The 15,590-nt window shown below is 52.0% G+C and overlaps 1 protein-coding gene across 1 annotated transcript in view; it reads right to left on the bottom strand.

The window, feature by feature from the left end:
* LOC104394831 (rho GTPase-activating protein 39-like) overlaps window positions 1-15,590 on the bottom strand; it is a 47,221-nt gene that overhangs the window by 22,598 nt on the left and 9,033 nt on the right. The window contains exons 2-4 of the mRNA XM_010004467.1: window positions 11,465-12,773; window positions 7,389-7,935; window positions 6,029-6,118 (exon numbers count right to left, since the gene is read on the bottom strand). Coding sequence (XP_010002769.1) covers window positions 6,029-6,118; window positions 7,389-7,935; window positions 11,465-12,773 — 1,946 coding nt within the window. The remainder of the gene's footprint in view (window positions 1-6,028; window positions 6,119-7,388; window positions 7,936-11,464; window positions 12,774-15,590) is intronic.

Raw genomic sequence — 15,590 nt, 5'->3', positions numbered from 1 at the left:
TCCCTCAGCCTCTCCCTGTCAGACTTTCCCTCCAGTCCCTTCACCAGCCTCGCTGTCTCCCCTGGACCTGCTCCAGCACCTCAAGGTCCTTCCTGCAGTGATGGGCCCAGAGCTGCCCCAGGACTGGAGCTGAGGCCTCCCCAGTGCTGAGCACGGGGGGAGAATCACATCCCTGCTCCTGCTGGCCACACCATTCCTGACACAAGCCAGGATGCCCTGGGCCTTGGGGCCACCTGGGCACACTGCTGGCTCATGTTCAACTTCTGCAGAAACCTCAGGGCTACAGCCGCCAGACCTGCTGGCCCTGCAGCCCTGGGGCAGCACCAGTGCCAGTCACTGCTGGGGCTTGGAGACATTTGGCTTCTGGGTCAAGGCTGGTGGCTCTGAACCTCCCAGCCCTGCTCCTGCAGATCCTCACCTCTGCCACAGGCAGCCTGACCCTGTCCTGACTCAGCACAAGGCACTGGTTTGGCGTTCACAGCTCAGGCACGTGTGTGAGCATGAGTGTGAGCCCCCTGGAGTGGCTGGACTCCCACGGCTCACAGACACAGGGCTGGGCATTCCCAGGTGGCCACGTCTCAACCAGGGAAAACTTGAAAGTGTTTTAAACAAATAGTTTGTGACTCAAGAAGTGCAGTGCTGGGGAGAGGCAACAGCAGCGAGAGGTGAGAGATTCCTCAACTGGAGTGAGCTCAGGACGCAGGGCAAGGGGTGGGAAGGTGGGGAGATCTCCCTCTGCCCCCAGGCCCTGCCAATGGTGGCCTCACACTCCCACCTGCAGACCCCTCCAACTCAACCCTGTGCCATGAGGCTGGGGCAGACTCTGCCATACGAGAACTGGACAGGCGGGAGCTTCCCAGAGGAGCTGCAGAGCTGCACAGCGGCGCTCGGCTCAGCGAGCTCTGAGGGCCAGAGGAGCCAGGGCTCACAGCTAATCCCCGCGTGACACCGACAGAAATGTTTGCACTGATTGCTGGGAGAGTTTTTCCAAACCCGTTGGCCTTTTGTTCTTTTTCGAGTCAGACCCAAATTGCCTGCTGAAAGCAGTGAATAGATCTGCCCTATTTGATTCCCTGCCAGGCTCAAAGCTTGCAGCAGAGTTCAAAATACTTGTGGCTTTTAAAATCTACATTCTGCTCAGATGCTGTGTTTCAGATCAGCCTTTCCACACCCTAGGGCTTAGGTGAGCTGGTCAGGAACCTGGAGTTCCTCAGTTCCTCTTGATGCAGAGGGAGGACAAGCTCTTCCCCAGCAGAACAACAACTCACAAAGGTGAGAGATGCACTTCCCCCGCTCTCCCCTCAGCCAGCAGACAAACCACAGTCCTGGGCTCCCCATGACAGAACAAGTCCTCCCCCCACCTCTCAGTCAATCTGCTTGATGGTCCCAGCTGGAGAGGAGCCTCTCTGCAATGCTGGAGCAAAGCCCAGGGAGGACAACAGCATCCCCCTCTCCTGCAGGCAACGGGAAGGAAAGTCAGTTTGAAGAATTTCTCTCTCTTGGGAATATCTAAAGCAAAACATTCCCCGCATGCAAAAATCCTGCTAATCCCAGGCATGATTTCTACTGGAAATGTCTAAGGAGTAAAGAAAACAAAACCAATGAGCTGCTTTGTGATGCTTCACTGTTTCAGGTTTTAGCTTTTGTTGTTAAAATGGACAAAGTGTGATCTGCTTCAGGAAGGAGAGAATGTCCAGAGACACTAGACTGTGTCTCTGCATCACAACAATGGAGGCAGCACATTCAAAACTAATAATAGGAAATGTTTTTTTCACACAGTAATTAGACCATGAAACCCATTATCACCCTAAGAGTTTAACAAGGTTTGCAAAGGAACTGGCTGTCTCCAACAGCCTGCACGGATGACATGGGGGCAGCAGCCAGGCACATTTGCTTGAAGCCCGTTTCCTACTTTCCCAGAAAGCTCCCTGATCCCAAACCCTACATCCTGCACCAGCAAGGGATCCTGTTCCCAATGACAACCAGGCTGAAGCCTGTGACCCAGAAGGGACTGTCAGGGCCATGTGTGGAGCTGACTGAATTTCAAGAAAAAAATTGAAAACTAAACTTGCCCCATATCACCACAAAAGCAGCAGGAGCCCCGAGGAATGGGGTGACTGCTCTGCCAAGGCAGGCACAGCAGGAAAGGCTCCCACCAGGCTCCCACCCAGCTGTGCAGCCCCCAGCCCCAGCATGAGTGAACTGGGCAATGGGACGTGAGGGGCTGGGAGCCACGGAGAGCTGGGGAGGGAACTGTGAGGGAGGGGAGCAGAATTTATAGCTTTAGCCTCCAAACCTGCGCCCTGACTTGGTCATCTGGCTGCTTGTGTAACGCTCAGCTAGAGATCAGCTGCTGGCACTGGGCTCACCAGGCCTGGTCAGCTCTCCCCACCAACTGGCCAGGTCCCCCTCTGGTGCCCAGCTCATGGCCTGGGCACAGGGCTGGGCAGCTTTGCCTGCCTGGGAAGGTCTCACCCTGGAGGCAATTCCCACTTCCCTGAGCACATCATGAATCTGTGAAATCCAAGTTGAGCTGTTATTTCCTGTGGTACCACAGTAGCCCCAGGAGCTTGGGAACAGAAGACTACTAACAACCCACACAGTGAAAAACTGTTTTCAAAGGAAAATATTTTTCCATGTGCTGGCCTAGAAATACATGCAAGGAACTTCTTAAAGAACCTCTCCTTTTATAACAAGTTAAAATCCAGGCAGGGCACATGCAGGAACGTACCTTCTGGAATAGACTTGAATGCTCTCCTGCCAAAAAATGTCTTAAAAAATGCAGTAAACAATGTGGATTCAGAACCCAGCCATAGGAGACATATTTTAGCACAGCAGAAGCTGCTGTCCTGGTATTTCTTCAACCTGCTGCAGCCTGGCCCAGCCAGAGCAGGCTCTCAGGGCAGGGCCCTGTCTCACTGTGCTCTTGGCACAGGGTTTGGTGCCTCCCAAATATCTCACCTGGGCTTTGCACCCATGTCACTCTCCTGGCTTTGATCTGCCCAGTTCCCTGGGTTTACAGCAGTGTTTTAGCCCCTCTTCTTCCCATCCCCAGTGCATCCTGCATCCCAGCAATGCTGCTCCATCACCATTCCCCTTGGGGGAAATGCTTTGCCAGCCCCAAGGGCTGGGCAGCCAGCAACCTGCATCTGCCAGCAGGACAAGAAACAGACAGAGGATGTCTGAAAAATGAGTATTCCCCTTGGAAAATCTCTCAGCAGACAGCAGGTGGGAGATACTCTGAGGCAGTGTTGCACCTGGACCATTAACTACCACCTGACAGACCTCCCTTCTTTGAATTTGTCCCATTTCTTCCTAAACCTCTTCATGCTCCTGCCCTGCACAACCTGCTTTGCACAACTGAATGTTGGGGTTCAGGACCGAGTGCTCCTAAAGCCCAACAACAAAACCAGGTGGTTTCCAATTCTTTTGCTAAGACAAATAACAAGGAATTTTCTTCTCTTTTTCCTCTGGCAACCTGCAGTTTTCTTTAGCCCACAGACCTTCTCCCCCCTCTTCTCCTCCAGGTCCAGCTCCTGTGGAGCTTCCTCTGCCCCACTCATTGCCCTGGAGGGACCGCGGGCAGGACATGCAGAGTGGGCACAGCATGACTAGGGCTGAGGGCTGGTTTGCTCTCTGTCCCTTTTCTACAAGCTCCTGATCCTCTGCTTGGTTTTTGACTGCTTCCCAGCACCATTTCTGGAAATTCACATATGGGCTGCAAAACGTCTTTCTCTCCTTCCAACAGCGACACAGGAGCCTGCTGCTGCACATGCAGTCGGGGATGTCTCCCTGTGTAAAATACTTGGCTTCTCTTGACACAATTTTCTCTGATGTTTGACCAGTTACTCACCCTTGTGAGATCTCTCTGCACCTTCAGTTTTTACAATCCTGAATAATTTCATACCAACACTGAGCTGCCAGCTCATTATTTGCCTCCTTGTATAAACCCAAAGCCCAGCTTACATTCCTGCAGGATCAGCAGACAATCCTCCTTCTGAAAACACGTAACTTCTTTCTACCTGTTATTCTTCTGCCTTTCAGTGGGTTATTGATCCATGAAAAGATACTGCACCACCTTCATATTTCAGTTGCTCACAGAGAATTACATTAGAAGGTGAAGATTGCAGAGGCAAGTGTGGGAAACTTCAAAATTATTTCTTTGGGTGCATGTCAGATGACAAATGTTTACTCACCCAAGTGTTTACTTGCAAGCCTCTGCACTGAAGGAAGCATGTGGGAGGGAGACATCACAGCTCTGACTCCATTTTCCACTGGAAGACTTACATACATGTCCATATACCTACTGTTCAGCTCCATTTGAAAATGCTACATTCAGTTTCCTTATGGATTTCTCTGCCGAATTGCTGCTGCAGCATCCCCAAGCATCTAAGTATATCAGAGCTACTAATGACCATCTCACAGGCCTGTGTGTTCCTGCAGGATCCCCTTCAAGTGCAGCTCCGAGGTCAGACCCCAGAAAAAACCCTCAGCATTGCAAGTCATTTGTGAAAAAGCTGTTTGCAGTGATGTGCCAGCCCTCCTGCCTCCTCTGCTCCCCTGGCCAGCCCTGCAGGGCCAGCAGAGCAGCTCAGGGCCAGAGCAGGTCTGTGTGACAGCAGCAGGGCCCAGTGAAGGGACAGTGTGGGACCTCTCCCCACAGCCCTGGCTGAGGCCACACAGGCTCTTGTGACTTTCAAGTGCTTCATTCTGCAAACTTTATAAGGTATCTTGGCATGCCTTCTTCATAACATTTCATATACATACAAACATATATATATATATACACCCACTTTTTTTTTTTTAAATTAAAAGTGTATTTCTTACTTTTAGGTAAAAACTACCTCTATCTTCCTAAGCACACACAAGAGACCACAATTGCACAGAAGAGCCTGCTCAGCCCACAGACAGAGCACGCCCTGCACATGTCTGGGGAGTTGTCCCATCAAGGTGTCAAAGCCCCTCTCAGCCCAAGCACCATCACTTCATGAAGGAATAGGCTGAACTCTCTTGGGCCTGAACAGGAAAGAAAAAAGACAGACCTCTACCAGAAATATAATCCCTCTGTGTGGTCTCAGGTCTCTGAATCCCACCAGAGACAGAAGCAACAGATGCTCCCGGTGCAGGGGCTGTGACCAAGGGGCCTCCTCAGCCACTTCTCAGTCTTGCAGCTGCCTCAGGGGACAAGGGACACAGGGAAGGCCCCACAGGAGAGTCTGGGTCCCCCACACTTGCCTGCTGGCTCACGTAGGGCTCAGCAGGGCAGGAAGTTGGGCTCCAGCTCTCCCAGATTCAAAACACTGAGGCCACATGATACTAAGTGCTGCCTGATATGAATTCAAAGGGTTGGCTCAAGTTTCCTGAAAGCAATATATATTAAAAAAATATAAAATGGAATGGACTTTGTCTAGCAAGACTTTAGCCAGATGACAGATTAACTGCAGGCAGCAGTTACACCCTGGGGCTGGAGGAATACGTGAGCTCTTGCTCACGCAGTAGTGACGCTACTGGAAGCTCTGGAGTGCAGAGTCCAGGGAGTGTGGACAAGGAAAAGCTGATACTGGGGAGAAAAAGGCAGGGCTCTTTGTCAGGAGTGTCCTCCCTCAAGGTTCTCAGGTTGGTGCTTTACAAAATCAATTACTGCAGCTGAGACAGGTTCATTCCAACAGGCTGGCTCGTGCAGCTTTGAGCCCTGGAATGTGCTATAGAAAATCCCGTGGCTTACACAGAGCAGCTGGATTTCAGCTCCAGCTCTGCATCTAAATTAAAATCCCTTTTTTCACACAACTGTGAGTGGAAGGGGTCTCCCCTGCTGCCATAGTGCTTCTGGTCCTGTGTGCTGCTCAGCTGCCATCCACACTACTCATCCATGCTCTGGTCCAACCTCTCACACCCACCACCTGCACTAAAGTTTCACAAATCTAAGTCTATGCACTTGAAGAACTGATTTTCAGCACAGCTCAGAATCCCGCCTGTTGGAGGTCAGTGCAGTCCTTCTTGCCCCCCTTCATTCTGCGCCTCCTTTTACCTTCATCCTCAGTGTTTTGTTTCCTCTTCTTCCTGGATTTTGAGTTCTTCTTGTTTTTCAGATCCACAAGCTCCTTGATGCGCTGGGCAACTGAAAAATCAGAAGAGGCTCTGGTTTAATAGTGTGGAATAACAAAATACCAAAGACCAGAACTGCCCTTAGACATGGTGGCCACCTAACTCCAGCTCAAGGAAAGGTCCTCAGCCAGCTCCAAACGCACCTGAGTAAAGGGCCCAAGACAACACTCAACTTCTCCAAATAGCCAAATAGTTGAGATAGGGCTCTAGGAAACAAGGTTATACCTATACAAACTTACTGCCTAAACACCAGCAGAAGGAACAACTGCTTACTCCCCCTTGTTGCCTGCACCCCTGGGCCTGGCAAGGTGATTTTTTACTCCTGGGCCAAGTGTAGCTGGAGGGAATGGTTCTGGGGAGGAGCAACAAGGGTTTGGGATCCTCACAGAACCCAAAGCAGTGCTGAACATCCAGCAGTTCAGTGAAGAAATTCCGTGTTAAGGATACAGGCATGAAATCAGGAGGCAAAGGTTGGCATTGCACCATGGCTGCCCCTAGGACCCATCTCCACTGCCACACTGGGGCTGGGAGGTGCTGGGACAGAACTTTTGCACCTGCCCTGGAGATCTAGGGGGGCTTTAACCCGCTCTTGAAGCCCCCAGTGGAGAGAGGTGCCATCGTTTCTTGCCTGAGACTGGACAAGACACAGCAAGCACTGCTGAAACAGTGACAAATCAGCCAATAAATACTGTCACTTGTCACTTGGCTTTTGTTTCTAATTTTGCACAGGGTGCTACAGAAATTTAAAATTGGGGTAATAAGTGAATATACGCTGGGCTGCTCCCCAAGGCTTCTGAAAGAGCTGAAGGCAGCTACATCACATGCGTTCACAACAAAAGCAGCATCCTCCAGGATCCTGACTGCTTGCCAAGCTGAGGCCTGCTCCTAATGTTTGCAATGGCTCCTCTAAAAAATTATATTTAATTTTTTTTTTCCTGCTTTAAGGAATTTTGAAGTAAATCATGTCTTCAGAGAACCCAAAGAAACTCCTCAGCAGGTTCAAATCCTCTCTCCCCAGAGCTGATCTTGCCAAGTGACCGGTGAGCTGGGCACAGCCTCGGGCTGGCATTTCCCCTCCAGACACACGTCAGGCCTGCAGGGAGATGAGCTGGTGGCAGCTTCATCCCCAGGAAGGATGGACTCGCCCAGCACGTGGTGCTCTCAGACAGAAACCACAGCCCTGCCTGGTGACTACCTGTTTTTGATCAAACCCAGACAGCCCTGAGTAGGTGGCCCAGCCCAGCAGAAGGCTGCTGGGGCCAGGGTGTGCATGGGGCACTTACTGTTCTCATCACTGTCAAGGTGGCGATAAATGTAGCCTTCCAGGTAAGACTGAAACTTGGGTGATGGGGAGAAGAAGGCCAGGCTGATGGCCATCAGTTCCCAGCCCCACGCCAGGCTCCGGTAGCACGTGTTGTCCGTCGTCTGCCGGATCAGCTGGATGTAGAGCTCGTCCCGCAGCCCCTGCACGCTCCAGCACTTGGTGACCGTGACCAACGCCACGTGGTTCCGGTCCATGCGGGTCTGACGATCTCCCATGTAGCTCTGCACCAGCTTGAACATCTCACAGGCCTCCTTCTTGACGGTGCGGTTGCTGGTGATGAGCATCGGCTTTTTGATGGAGCCGCCGTTCCAGGACAGCATGTTGGAGATGGAGATCCTCCGGCGGAAGATGCCCTGGGTGTGCATGTTGAGGTTCTTGGAGGCCCAGTCTGCCATGCTGCTCTGGGAGAGGGGCTTCCGCAGGGTGTTGTAGGGGAAGTGACACCCCACGCAGCCAGCAGGCTGGGCGCTGCTCTCCTGCTTGGGGTCCAACTCGATGGTCCCAGGCTGCAAGGGAGAACAGACGGGTTGAAAGCAGCTTAGATGACTCCTTACCCTGCTAGGAAAATTATCAGCAGTGAGTCATGAAGCCACCAGCAGCTCCAAAGTGGTGAATCTGTACAAGATGGAGCTCTGTGAGAGCCCGGCTGGCATGGCCACACGCCGCTGCAGTCCCCAAGGGAAGCACTGGGACAAGGAGCAACAGGGCTGATTGTCCAAGCTGTCCCAGAGCTCCAGGGGCAGCCCAAGCAGGAGGTGAGCTGACTGCCAGAGCTGCAGTACAGCTCTGTGGCACCAAGCACACCCCAAGGAGCCAAGTTTCTCCTCACTCTTCACCTCTCAGTTCCTGTGGAGCCACAGCAACCCAGGAGGTGGGTGGGGAACATGAGGAGAGGGAAGAGAGTAGATGGCCACAGCACTTCCAGGACTGTTTCTTTCTTGCCTTCACCCTTTCTGACCCCTACAATCCCATGGCTGGTTCCTGCCATTACTATTTTTCCAAGTTATGGGCAGAAAAAAAGAAAAAAGAAAAAAATAAACTAAATACACCTGGCCCAAACCTAGGGACCCTTGGGAGCTGCTGAGCTCTGGGCAGCTTGTGCCTGGGCAGCCTTTGCACTGAGGCATTCAAACCATGGATCTCAATTCCACCATCACCTTCCTAATGGAAATACTGGCCAGATACACCAGTGGGACAGGGAAGCTAAGCAAGGCACAAGGGAGAATGGACACAGCTATTTTGAAGGTAAGACTGTCATCCAGGCAGGATAAATTGTGTATCAGTTGGTGAAGTCAAGGAGACAAGATATCTGCATTGATCAACCTCCACCACCAACAGACCTGGCTCTCACCAGACCCTCCAGACACACCACAACCTCCTTCTGAACCAGCCCTGGTCCTCCCCTGGCAGATACAGGCTGCAGACTCAGTGCTTCTGCCAGTGCCACTGCACAGGACTTGGGGACATCTCTGTTCCATCAGAATTGTTTGCAACTATTGCATTGCTTTTTCTTCTCAGAGGACTAGGGACAACTGCTCCCCACCCACAGTGATCATGCTCATTTGCTCCAGGGACAAATCCACGGATCACAAGTTCACAGAGATAAGCAGCAGAGACAGAGACCTTCCCTCCTCCCAGGCCCTGTGTGCAGTTTTTCCAAGCAGCCCTTGTCCACCCCTGCACCCAGGCTGTTGCTACAAGAAGCAATGTCATCAGAGCTTGGGCAGGGCTAATAGCAAGAAAATGTAATAACTGCTTGTGAGAACAGACACTTACTTTGCCCAGGCAGAATTCAGGATGGAGGTGGCAGCCTGGGACACATAAAGAACCCAAACACCCAACAAGTTTTTTAGGAAACAGACTTTTTTGCTAGACTTGAAATTCCCACATCAAGAAACCAGGAGCTAAACAGCCCACACTTTGCTCTGTGTTCTCTAAGGAGATCTCCAGCAAGTAAGGAAAAAAACAAAGAAGATAATCTTGAGGTTTTTGTTTTTTAAAGGAAGACCAAGAAATATAAATCTGTAAGTCTGGGTTTGCAGTGGAAGAAGTGAGGTAAAACATGCATTTTTCCTATTTGCAGATCACCCTGAACCCATGTGCCACACACTATTCCAGTCCTGGCCTACAATTCAACCCCAAAATACACGTTAGTTCTTAAACATTTAGAGCAAGTTGGTGCTTTCTTTGTCAGGAGCAACTGCTGAACTCATGACAGAGGCTTGTGCAGTCCCACCCTTCCCTATCTTGCACCAAACATGTACATACATGTGGATGATGGGATTAGCACACATCACACTCCACCTCTTATTGCCAGCCTGGGGCACAGTAATTTCTCCTGCTTTTCTACTTAGTTTTGTTTTATTATCCCTTGAGTTACCCCTCTACCTCCTCACCCTCTCTGAATTCACTCAACACGCTGCCTAGAAATCCCTGCCTGCAGTTTTCCTCTACCATCTGCATCCTCAGTCTTCTACAATCCACCTTCGATTCCCAGGGTTGGTTTTCCTACCACCCTTAATTGCTCCTTCAGCATCTTCCTTTTGAGGATCTACCTCCTCATGCTCTCTAGAGGTTCAACAGGCCCCTCTCCTCTCCTCTCCCCAAGCCACCATCTCTGCTGCATAATGGAGACATCAAGTCTCAGCTCTCCCTGTCAGTGCAACAAGTGGTGACACATCCAGCAGTCCAGAGAGTGGCCTTCCAGCATGTCTAAAGAGGCTGTGAAATGAAATTGCTGAACTATTAACTGTAATAGGTGAGTCACGTGAACTCGAACTGGCTCTGTGCCTGAAAAATGGAACATGTGAGAACACAACTTCAGTTTATAAGAGGGTTTCAGGTCACTACTGATCAGAAATTACAAGAGGAGAAGGCACATGCATAAATCTGATACAGCTGGGAGGTGTCAGCCTCACTTCTAGAGAAAAGTTACACCTCACAGGTCTGCTGGAGCAATCTGGAATGTCAAGGACCTTGCCAAGTTTCTTCATGAAAGGCCATGGCTAGTAAACAGGGACCAAAAAAAAAAACAGAACAAAGGGTTAAAATAATTTTTCATGTGTGCAGGTGGTGAGACCCTAGTCCAGGTTGCTCAGGGAAGCTATGGCTGCTCCATCCCTGAAGTGTTGAAGGGCAGGTTGGATGGGGCTTGGAGCAACCTGGGCTGCTGGGAGGTGTCCCTGCCCATGCAGGGGGTTGGATCTAGATGAGCTTTAAGGTCCCTTCCAATCCAAACCATTCCATGAATCCATGACTGTTACCAGCTGTGCCTTGCAGATCACATGCAGAGACTCAGGTTGTTCTGCAGGACTGAAACAACTGGAAGGGGAGCAAAGAGAAAAAGGACAAAAACCTCGCAGGACATAACATCACCTCTGTACAACCTAAATCTGAACTAAAACCAGGAAGTTCAAATTCAAATAGGAGGAAATATGGAAAACTAAATTCTGCAGAAGTGGTGTTATAGGGGAAAAATTGCTCCAGCTGTGCAGGCACCGTAATTGGCTTTAAAATCTTCCGTCAGGAAGAGGCTAGAGTCACTGTCCCAGGTTTCTGAGTATATCCATACCATGCTCAGGAACTACTGGAAGGGAGAGCAGAGCATGAGGAACTATTACAAAAAGAAGAGAGACAAAAAAACCAGAGGAAATGCTGCCATGTGGCCATGCAAACCCTGTGTCCTGCACATCACCAATTCTGGCCATCCCAGCACAGAGACGACACGTCAGGGCAAGGCTGCCAGAGGAGACAGGAGCACCAGTAGATGGACCCTGGGGACACAGCAGAGCTGCCCACACTGCTCAAGGCCAGCTGGACATGAGTCTACAAGCCCCCTCCCCTCGGGCCACTGGCCTGAAATGGGGTCTCCATCCACAACACGGTGACTCTTTGTGACCCATCTGCTATTCTGCAGGCACAGACATGTCCTGCCTGCAGCACACCCACCAAACCCCCCCAGGAGCAGGCACTTGGCTCTGCCCCCCCCCCAACCCAGCAAAGGTGTGATCAAACTCAGTGTGGATGAGCAGGTACCTGGGAGGAGCGTTGTGTAGCATCTGATGAAGCCAAACTTGTCTGGCTGGTCACGTTCTTTTCTAAAGAATCTATTTTCTCAAAAGTCCTCTTCTGCCTCACTGTGTCCTGCGAAGCACCCACATTGCTGGGAAAACTGCCCCTGCTCTCCAGGCCCTGTCTATACAGAGACCTGTTACTGGCCGAGACATCATCCCTTGAGCTCCGGCTGATGCATTTTTTCAAGTGGTCGGACTGAAATCTGACTTTGCTGCTCTCTGCTGGGATGCCACTCTCCAGACTTTGAGCATCTAGGCTGGCTTTGCTCCCCCTGCAAGCTGCTGACCTGCCCACCACAGCACGCATCTCAGCAATCAGCTTATCGTTCAAAGCCGTGAGCTCGCTGCTGCTGCCCACAGAGCCAGGTCTCCCCTGACCTGCCCCTTGCCTCCTTCCTTTCCTTTTCCTCAAGCTTGGAGAGGGGCCAGTTGAATAACCAGAATCCTGATGGCTTATACCAGTTGGGTACTCTTGAGTTTGCAGGCTGTTCTGCCGGCTGTGGTGAGCTTCCATGTTCTTGAGGACGTTGGCTTCCAAGATCCTCCAAGACTGCTTGAAGCTGTCCTTGGAAGTAAGCTGACCAGGCAGTTTAGTAGAAGCATCAGCTGTTGCAGCAGAAGAGTGGGAGAGTTTGGAAGACTGATCAACATTGACCATGTGCTTTATATACTCCCTGCCAGCTGGGCTGTATTCAGTGGAGGAAGGGTTTCTTGCATGCTTCTTTGCAGCTTGCTGCTGTTGCAGACTTGGATGCTGTAATAATTTGGTTGGTTGCAGCTGCTTTTTTAAGCTACTGCTTGGTGACCTTGGTGGAGACATCCTACTCATACTGATGCTTTCAGTGTCCATATCTACTGGTGGCTCATCATAAATTGGAGACTCTAAAGATGGCTCATCGTATATAGGGGCAGGGGAGGCATACTTGGGGGATGCAGGCTGGGGGGTTCCTGTTCGGCTCCTTGGAGGTGTTTGAGAAGTTGGACCATTCATCAGCACTAGGCAAAACCCACCATTCTCTGTCTTTTTGATCTGCATAGACTGCTTTGTGTCTCCTGCAGGCATTCGCTTTGTGGCTCCAGGGCTCTGGGATGTGGGTTGAGGCTGAGCATATATGGCTGGTTTTGTAAGAGATTTTTGGCTGTTGGCCTCTGGAGCACCTTGCAGCTGCAGTGAGCTGTTAGAAGAGCTCTGTCCCTGCCTCAGACTGTTCACTTTGACCAGCATGGCTGCTTTCGTGCCTGGCAGAGGCTGCCAGTGTGTAGGAGTCTCCCTAAAGAAAGAAAGATACAAATACAGGGAATTAGTTAAGAATTGTATTAGCTGAAACTTGTACCCAAATACCAGATGGTTTGTCTCAAAGTGTCTGGGGAATCCCCAAACAGACATATCAGCTTCTCATTGTTTTCTTCTTGGAGATCCTCCTTCCTGAAGCAGAAGCACATCTTACACACATGATAAATTTATGAGTCATGAACAGCAGAACAAGATGAAACAAGTTCACCAAACGATAACCTGCCTGGTATCAGCAGCATTGAGATGGGAAATAAACTGTGCCTTCCATGGTTCAGTAGCAAGCACGGCACCCAGAGCCACCAGCAGAAGACCAGTAAGCTATTCTGGACCACTTAAGCAGTAAGCTGGAAAACAATCCCAAGTGTCTGCCTTTGGATTGTCAATCAATGAAGACAGACTTTGTAGATCATGTTAATCTTTTGATTTAAGTTTCCCAACACATGTTTATTTTGCAGAAAAACCTAGGAGGTGTATGGGGGTGGATGACCTTGGCTCACAGGATGTGTTACTCTCCCACACAACCCACTGAGCCTCTGTGTAGAGCATCCTCCCAGTCAGGTCCCGATGCCCTCAGATCTGGTTTTCCTGGCCAAACCTACTGGCTCTGCTCAGCTCTCATGGCTGTGAAAACCTTCTCTGCTGGGACTATATTCTGACCTGTGGTGGTCCTTAGGATCCACAGCCCAAGTGCCCACCACAACACCCCAGTGCCAAAGACACAGCCTGCAGGTGCTACGAGCCTGCCAGGGTGCAGCTAGAGCTGCTCTGTTTGTGAGCTCTGAGGAGAAGGGAAGGCAGAGGCTGTTAAACCAGCCTAAGCTTCCAGGTCACCAAAGGCACCACCGTCCCCAGGAAGATCCCCTTGAACCTGGCCCTATTTTGTGCCTCCCACTACCAGCTGTCACTGGGTGTGACCTGAGGGTGTGCTGTGTGTGCCCTGTCTGCCACAGGAGATGTTCCCATCATACCTTCACAGCCACTTTGCTCTATTTGAACCATAATGCTTGCTTCCCATCCCGTGCTCCCGACCTGTCCTGCTCAGCCCTGTGTAGGCAGACAGACTCAGCTCCACCACACGCCCAGGGCTGCCTCTCAGGGATGCTTGTGCATTCCCCACCAAGCTCCAAGACATGCAGACATCCTAACTCTCTGCTCTGCTTTCCAGAGACCTGACACCTGCCAGGTCCCAGCCCCGTGTGTCAGTACAGCTTCTCTGGAGGTTCTCTGCCCATCCTCCCCCTGTGACTCTGCACATACCCTGCTCTCCCCAACTCCAACAGGACAGGTCTGCCCCACAGCAGCAGCCCCACATCACTGTGGGTGCCCTATTTCACCTGCTCCACCCAGTTACCTGTTCCCCATCCTCTACCCCACTCCCAGTACCCCGCATCCACTCACTCCACTCTCCTCTGCACCCACTGCTTGCTGGATTTTTGGCAGAACACGCTCTGACGGTGCCGCATCAGGGCGACCCCCCTGGGCAGAGCGGTGCTGGGAGCTGTATGGGACATGCCGTGGGTGCAGCCCTGGCTCCCAGCCAGGGTCCAAAGGCCTCACCACGCTCTGGCCACCCAACTGCCTCGGAGGGCCTGGCTCCTTCCCCATGCCAGATACTCTGCCTCATGCAACCACTCAGAAGACTGGAAAGTGTTTGAGAAAGGGCTGCTGCCTTCTGCTTCCCATCCTGGGCCCCCCCTTGTTCCAGGGACATCCTCCAGCACCTTCCCACTAAAGCCACAAAGGGCTGCACTTTCAGGGAACTCCTGACACTACTTCAAGATGGAGATGCCAGCACCACTAGGAAGGACTGTCCCCCAGCCACCACCTCCTGCTCACAGCACTGCAGCCCACAGCTGACCTCAGCACTGTCCCAAGAGCATCAGCTCAGAAAACACCATGGGATTTGGGACTGGCTTCCCTCCACCTGCTGAGCTCCCATCAGGCACAGTCCCTGCTCTCCCACTCCTGTTCTGCCACCAGCAGCTTGTCCTCTGGGTGCTTCTTCCCAGAGGTGTGATGCCTGGAGCAGGGTCTGGTGGCCAGTGGTGCCAAGCGAGGACAGGCAACAGCCAGTGGTAACAGCAGGATGGGGGTGGCATTTGTGAGGCCACACGTCCTTGTGACCCACCAGACATCCCTCCCCGGGGGCTGCAGGGACAGCTCCCAGCACTGCTGCACCCCCTGCACCCAGCCAAGCCCCGATCCCATGCGCTGGCATTGCTGAAGACCTGGTTGTTCCTTAAAGAGGTCCTGGATCAACAGGAAGAACCAGAGCAGCAACATCTGGTAGACTTTTAAACGAGCATTTCTGACACCCCTCCACCTACCCCTCCATTTGGCTGTACCAGCAGCTCGTTTCGTGGCAGGGAAGTGAGACTGGCAATGAACTGTGTCAAGAACAGGCAGGACAGAGCCACCCAGGGGCTCCTCACTCAGTGCACAGGCCAGGAGATCGCAGGGGAATGATTTTACTCCAACGCTCAGCAAGAGCTGTGTTGCCTCTGGACCATCCCGCTGCTGGGTCCTGGGGAAGAGGAGCTGCAGTCCTGGAGCCGCAGGCATTTCCCTCACCTCCCTCCCCCCACCCTGCAGCAGGGAGACTGGGAAATCACCCTGTGCTCTTGGGAAGGCGCTGGACCCCAAATCCTGTGGGGGATCCCACCTCTCGGGGTCAGTCCTCTCCCTGACCATGTCACCTCCAGCTGAGCCCCCCGCAGCACAGGCGCACAGACCCACCTCCATCAGACATGGCAAGGCCAGGCTTGTCCCGCGGCCGAGCAGCCCGGGCCGCCCC

Source organism: Chaetura pelagica, unplaced genomic scaffold (genome assembly GCF_000747805.2).
Source record: "Chaetura pelagica isolate M959 unplaced genomic scaffold, ChaPel_1.0 scaffold809, whole genome shotgun sequence".
Taxonomy (NCBI): domain Eukaryota; kingdom Metazoa; phylum Chordata; class Aves; order Apodiformes; family Apodidae; genus Chaetura; species Chaetura pelagica.
The sequence above is the reverse complement of the archived record's forward strand: the minus strand, read 5'-3'. Positions and strand labels throughout refer to the sequence as shown.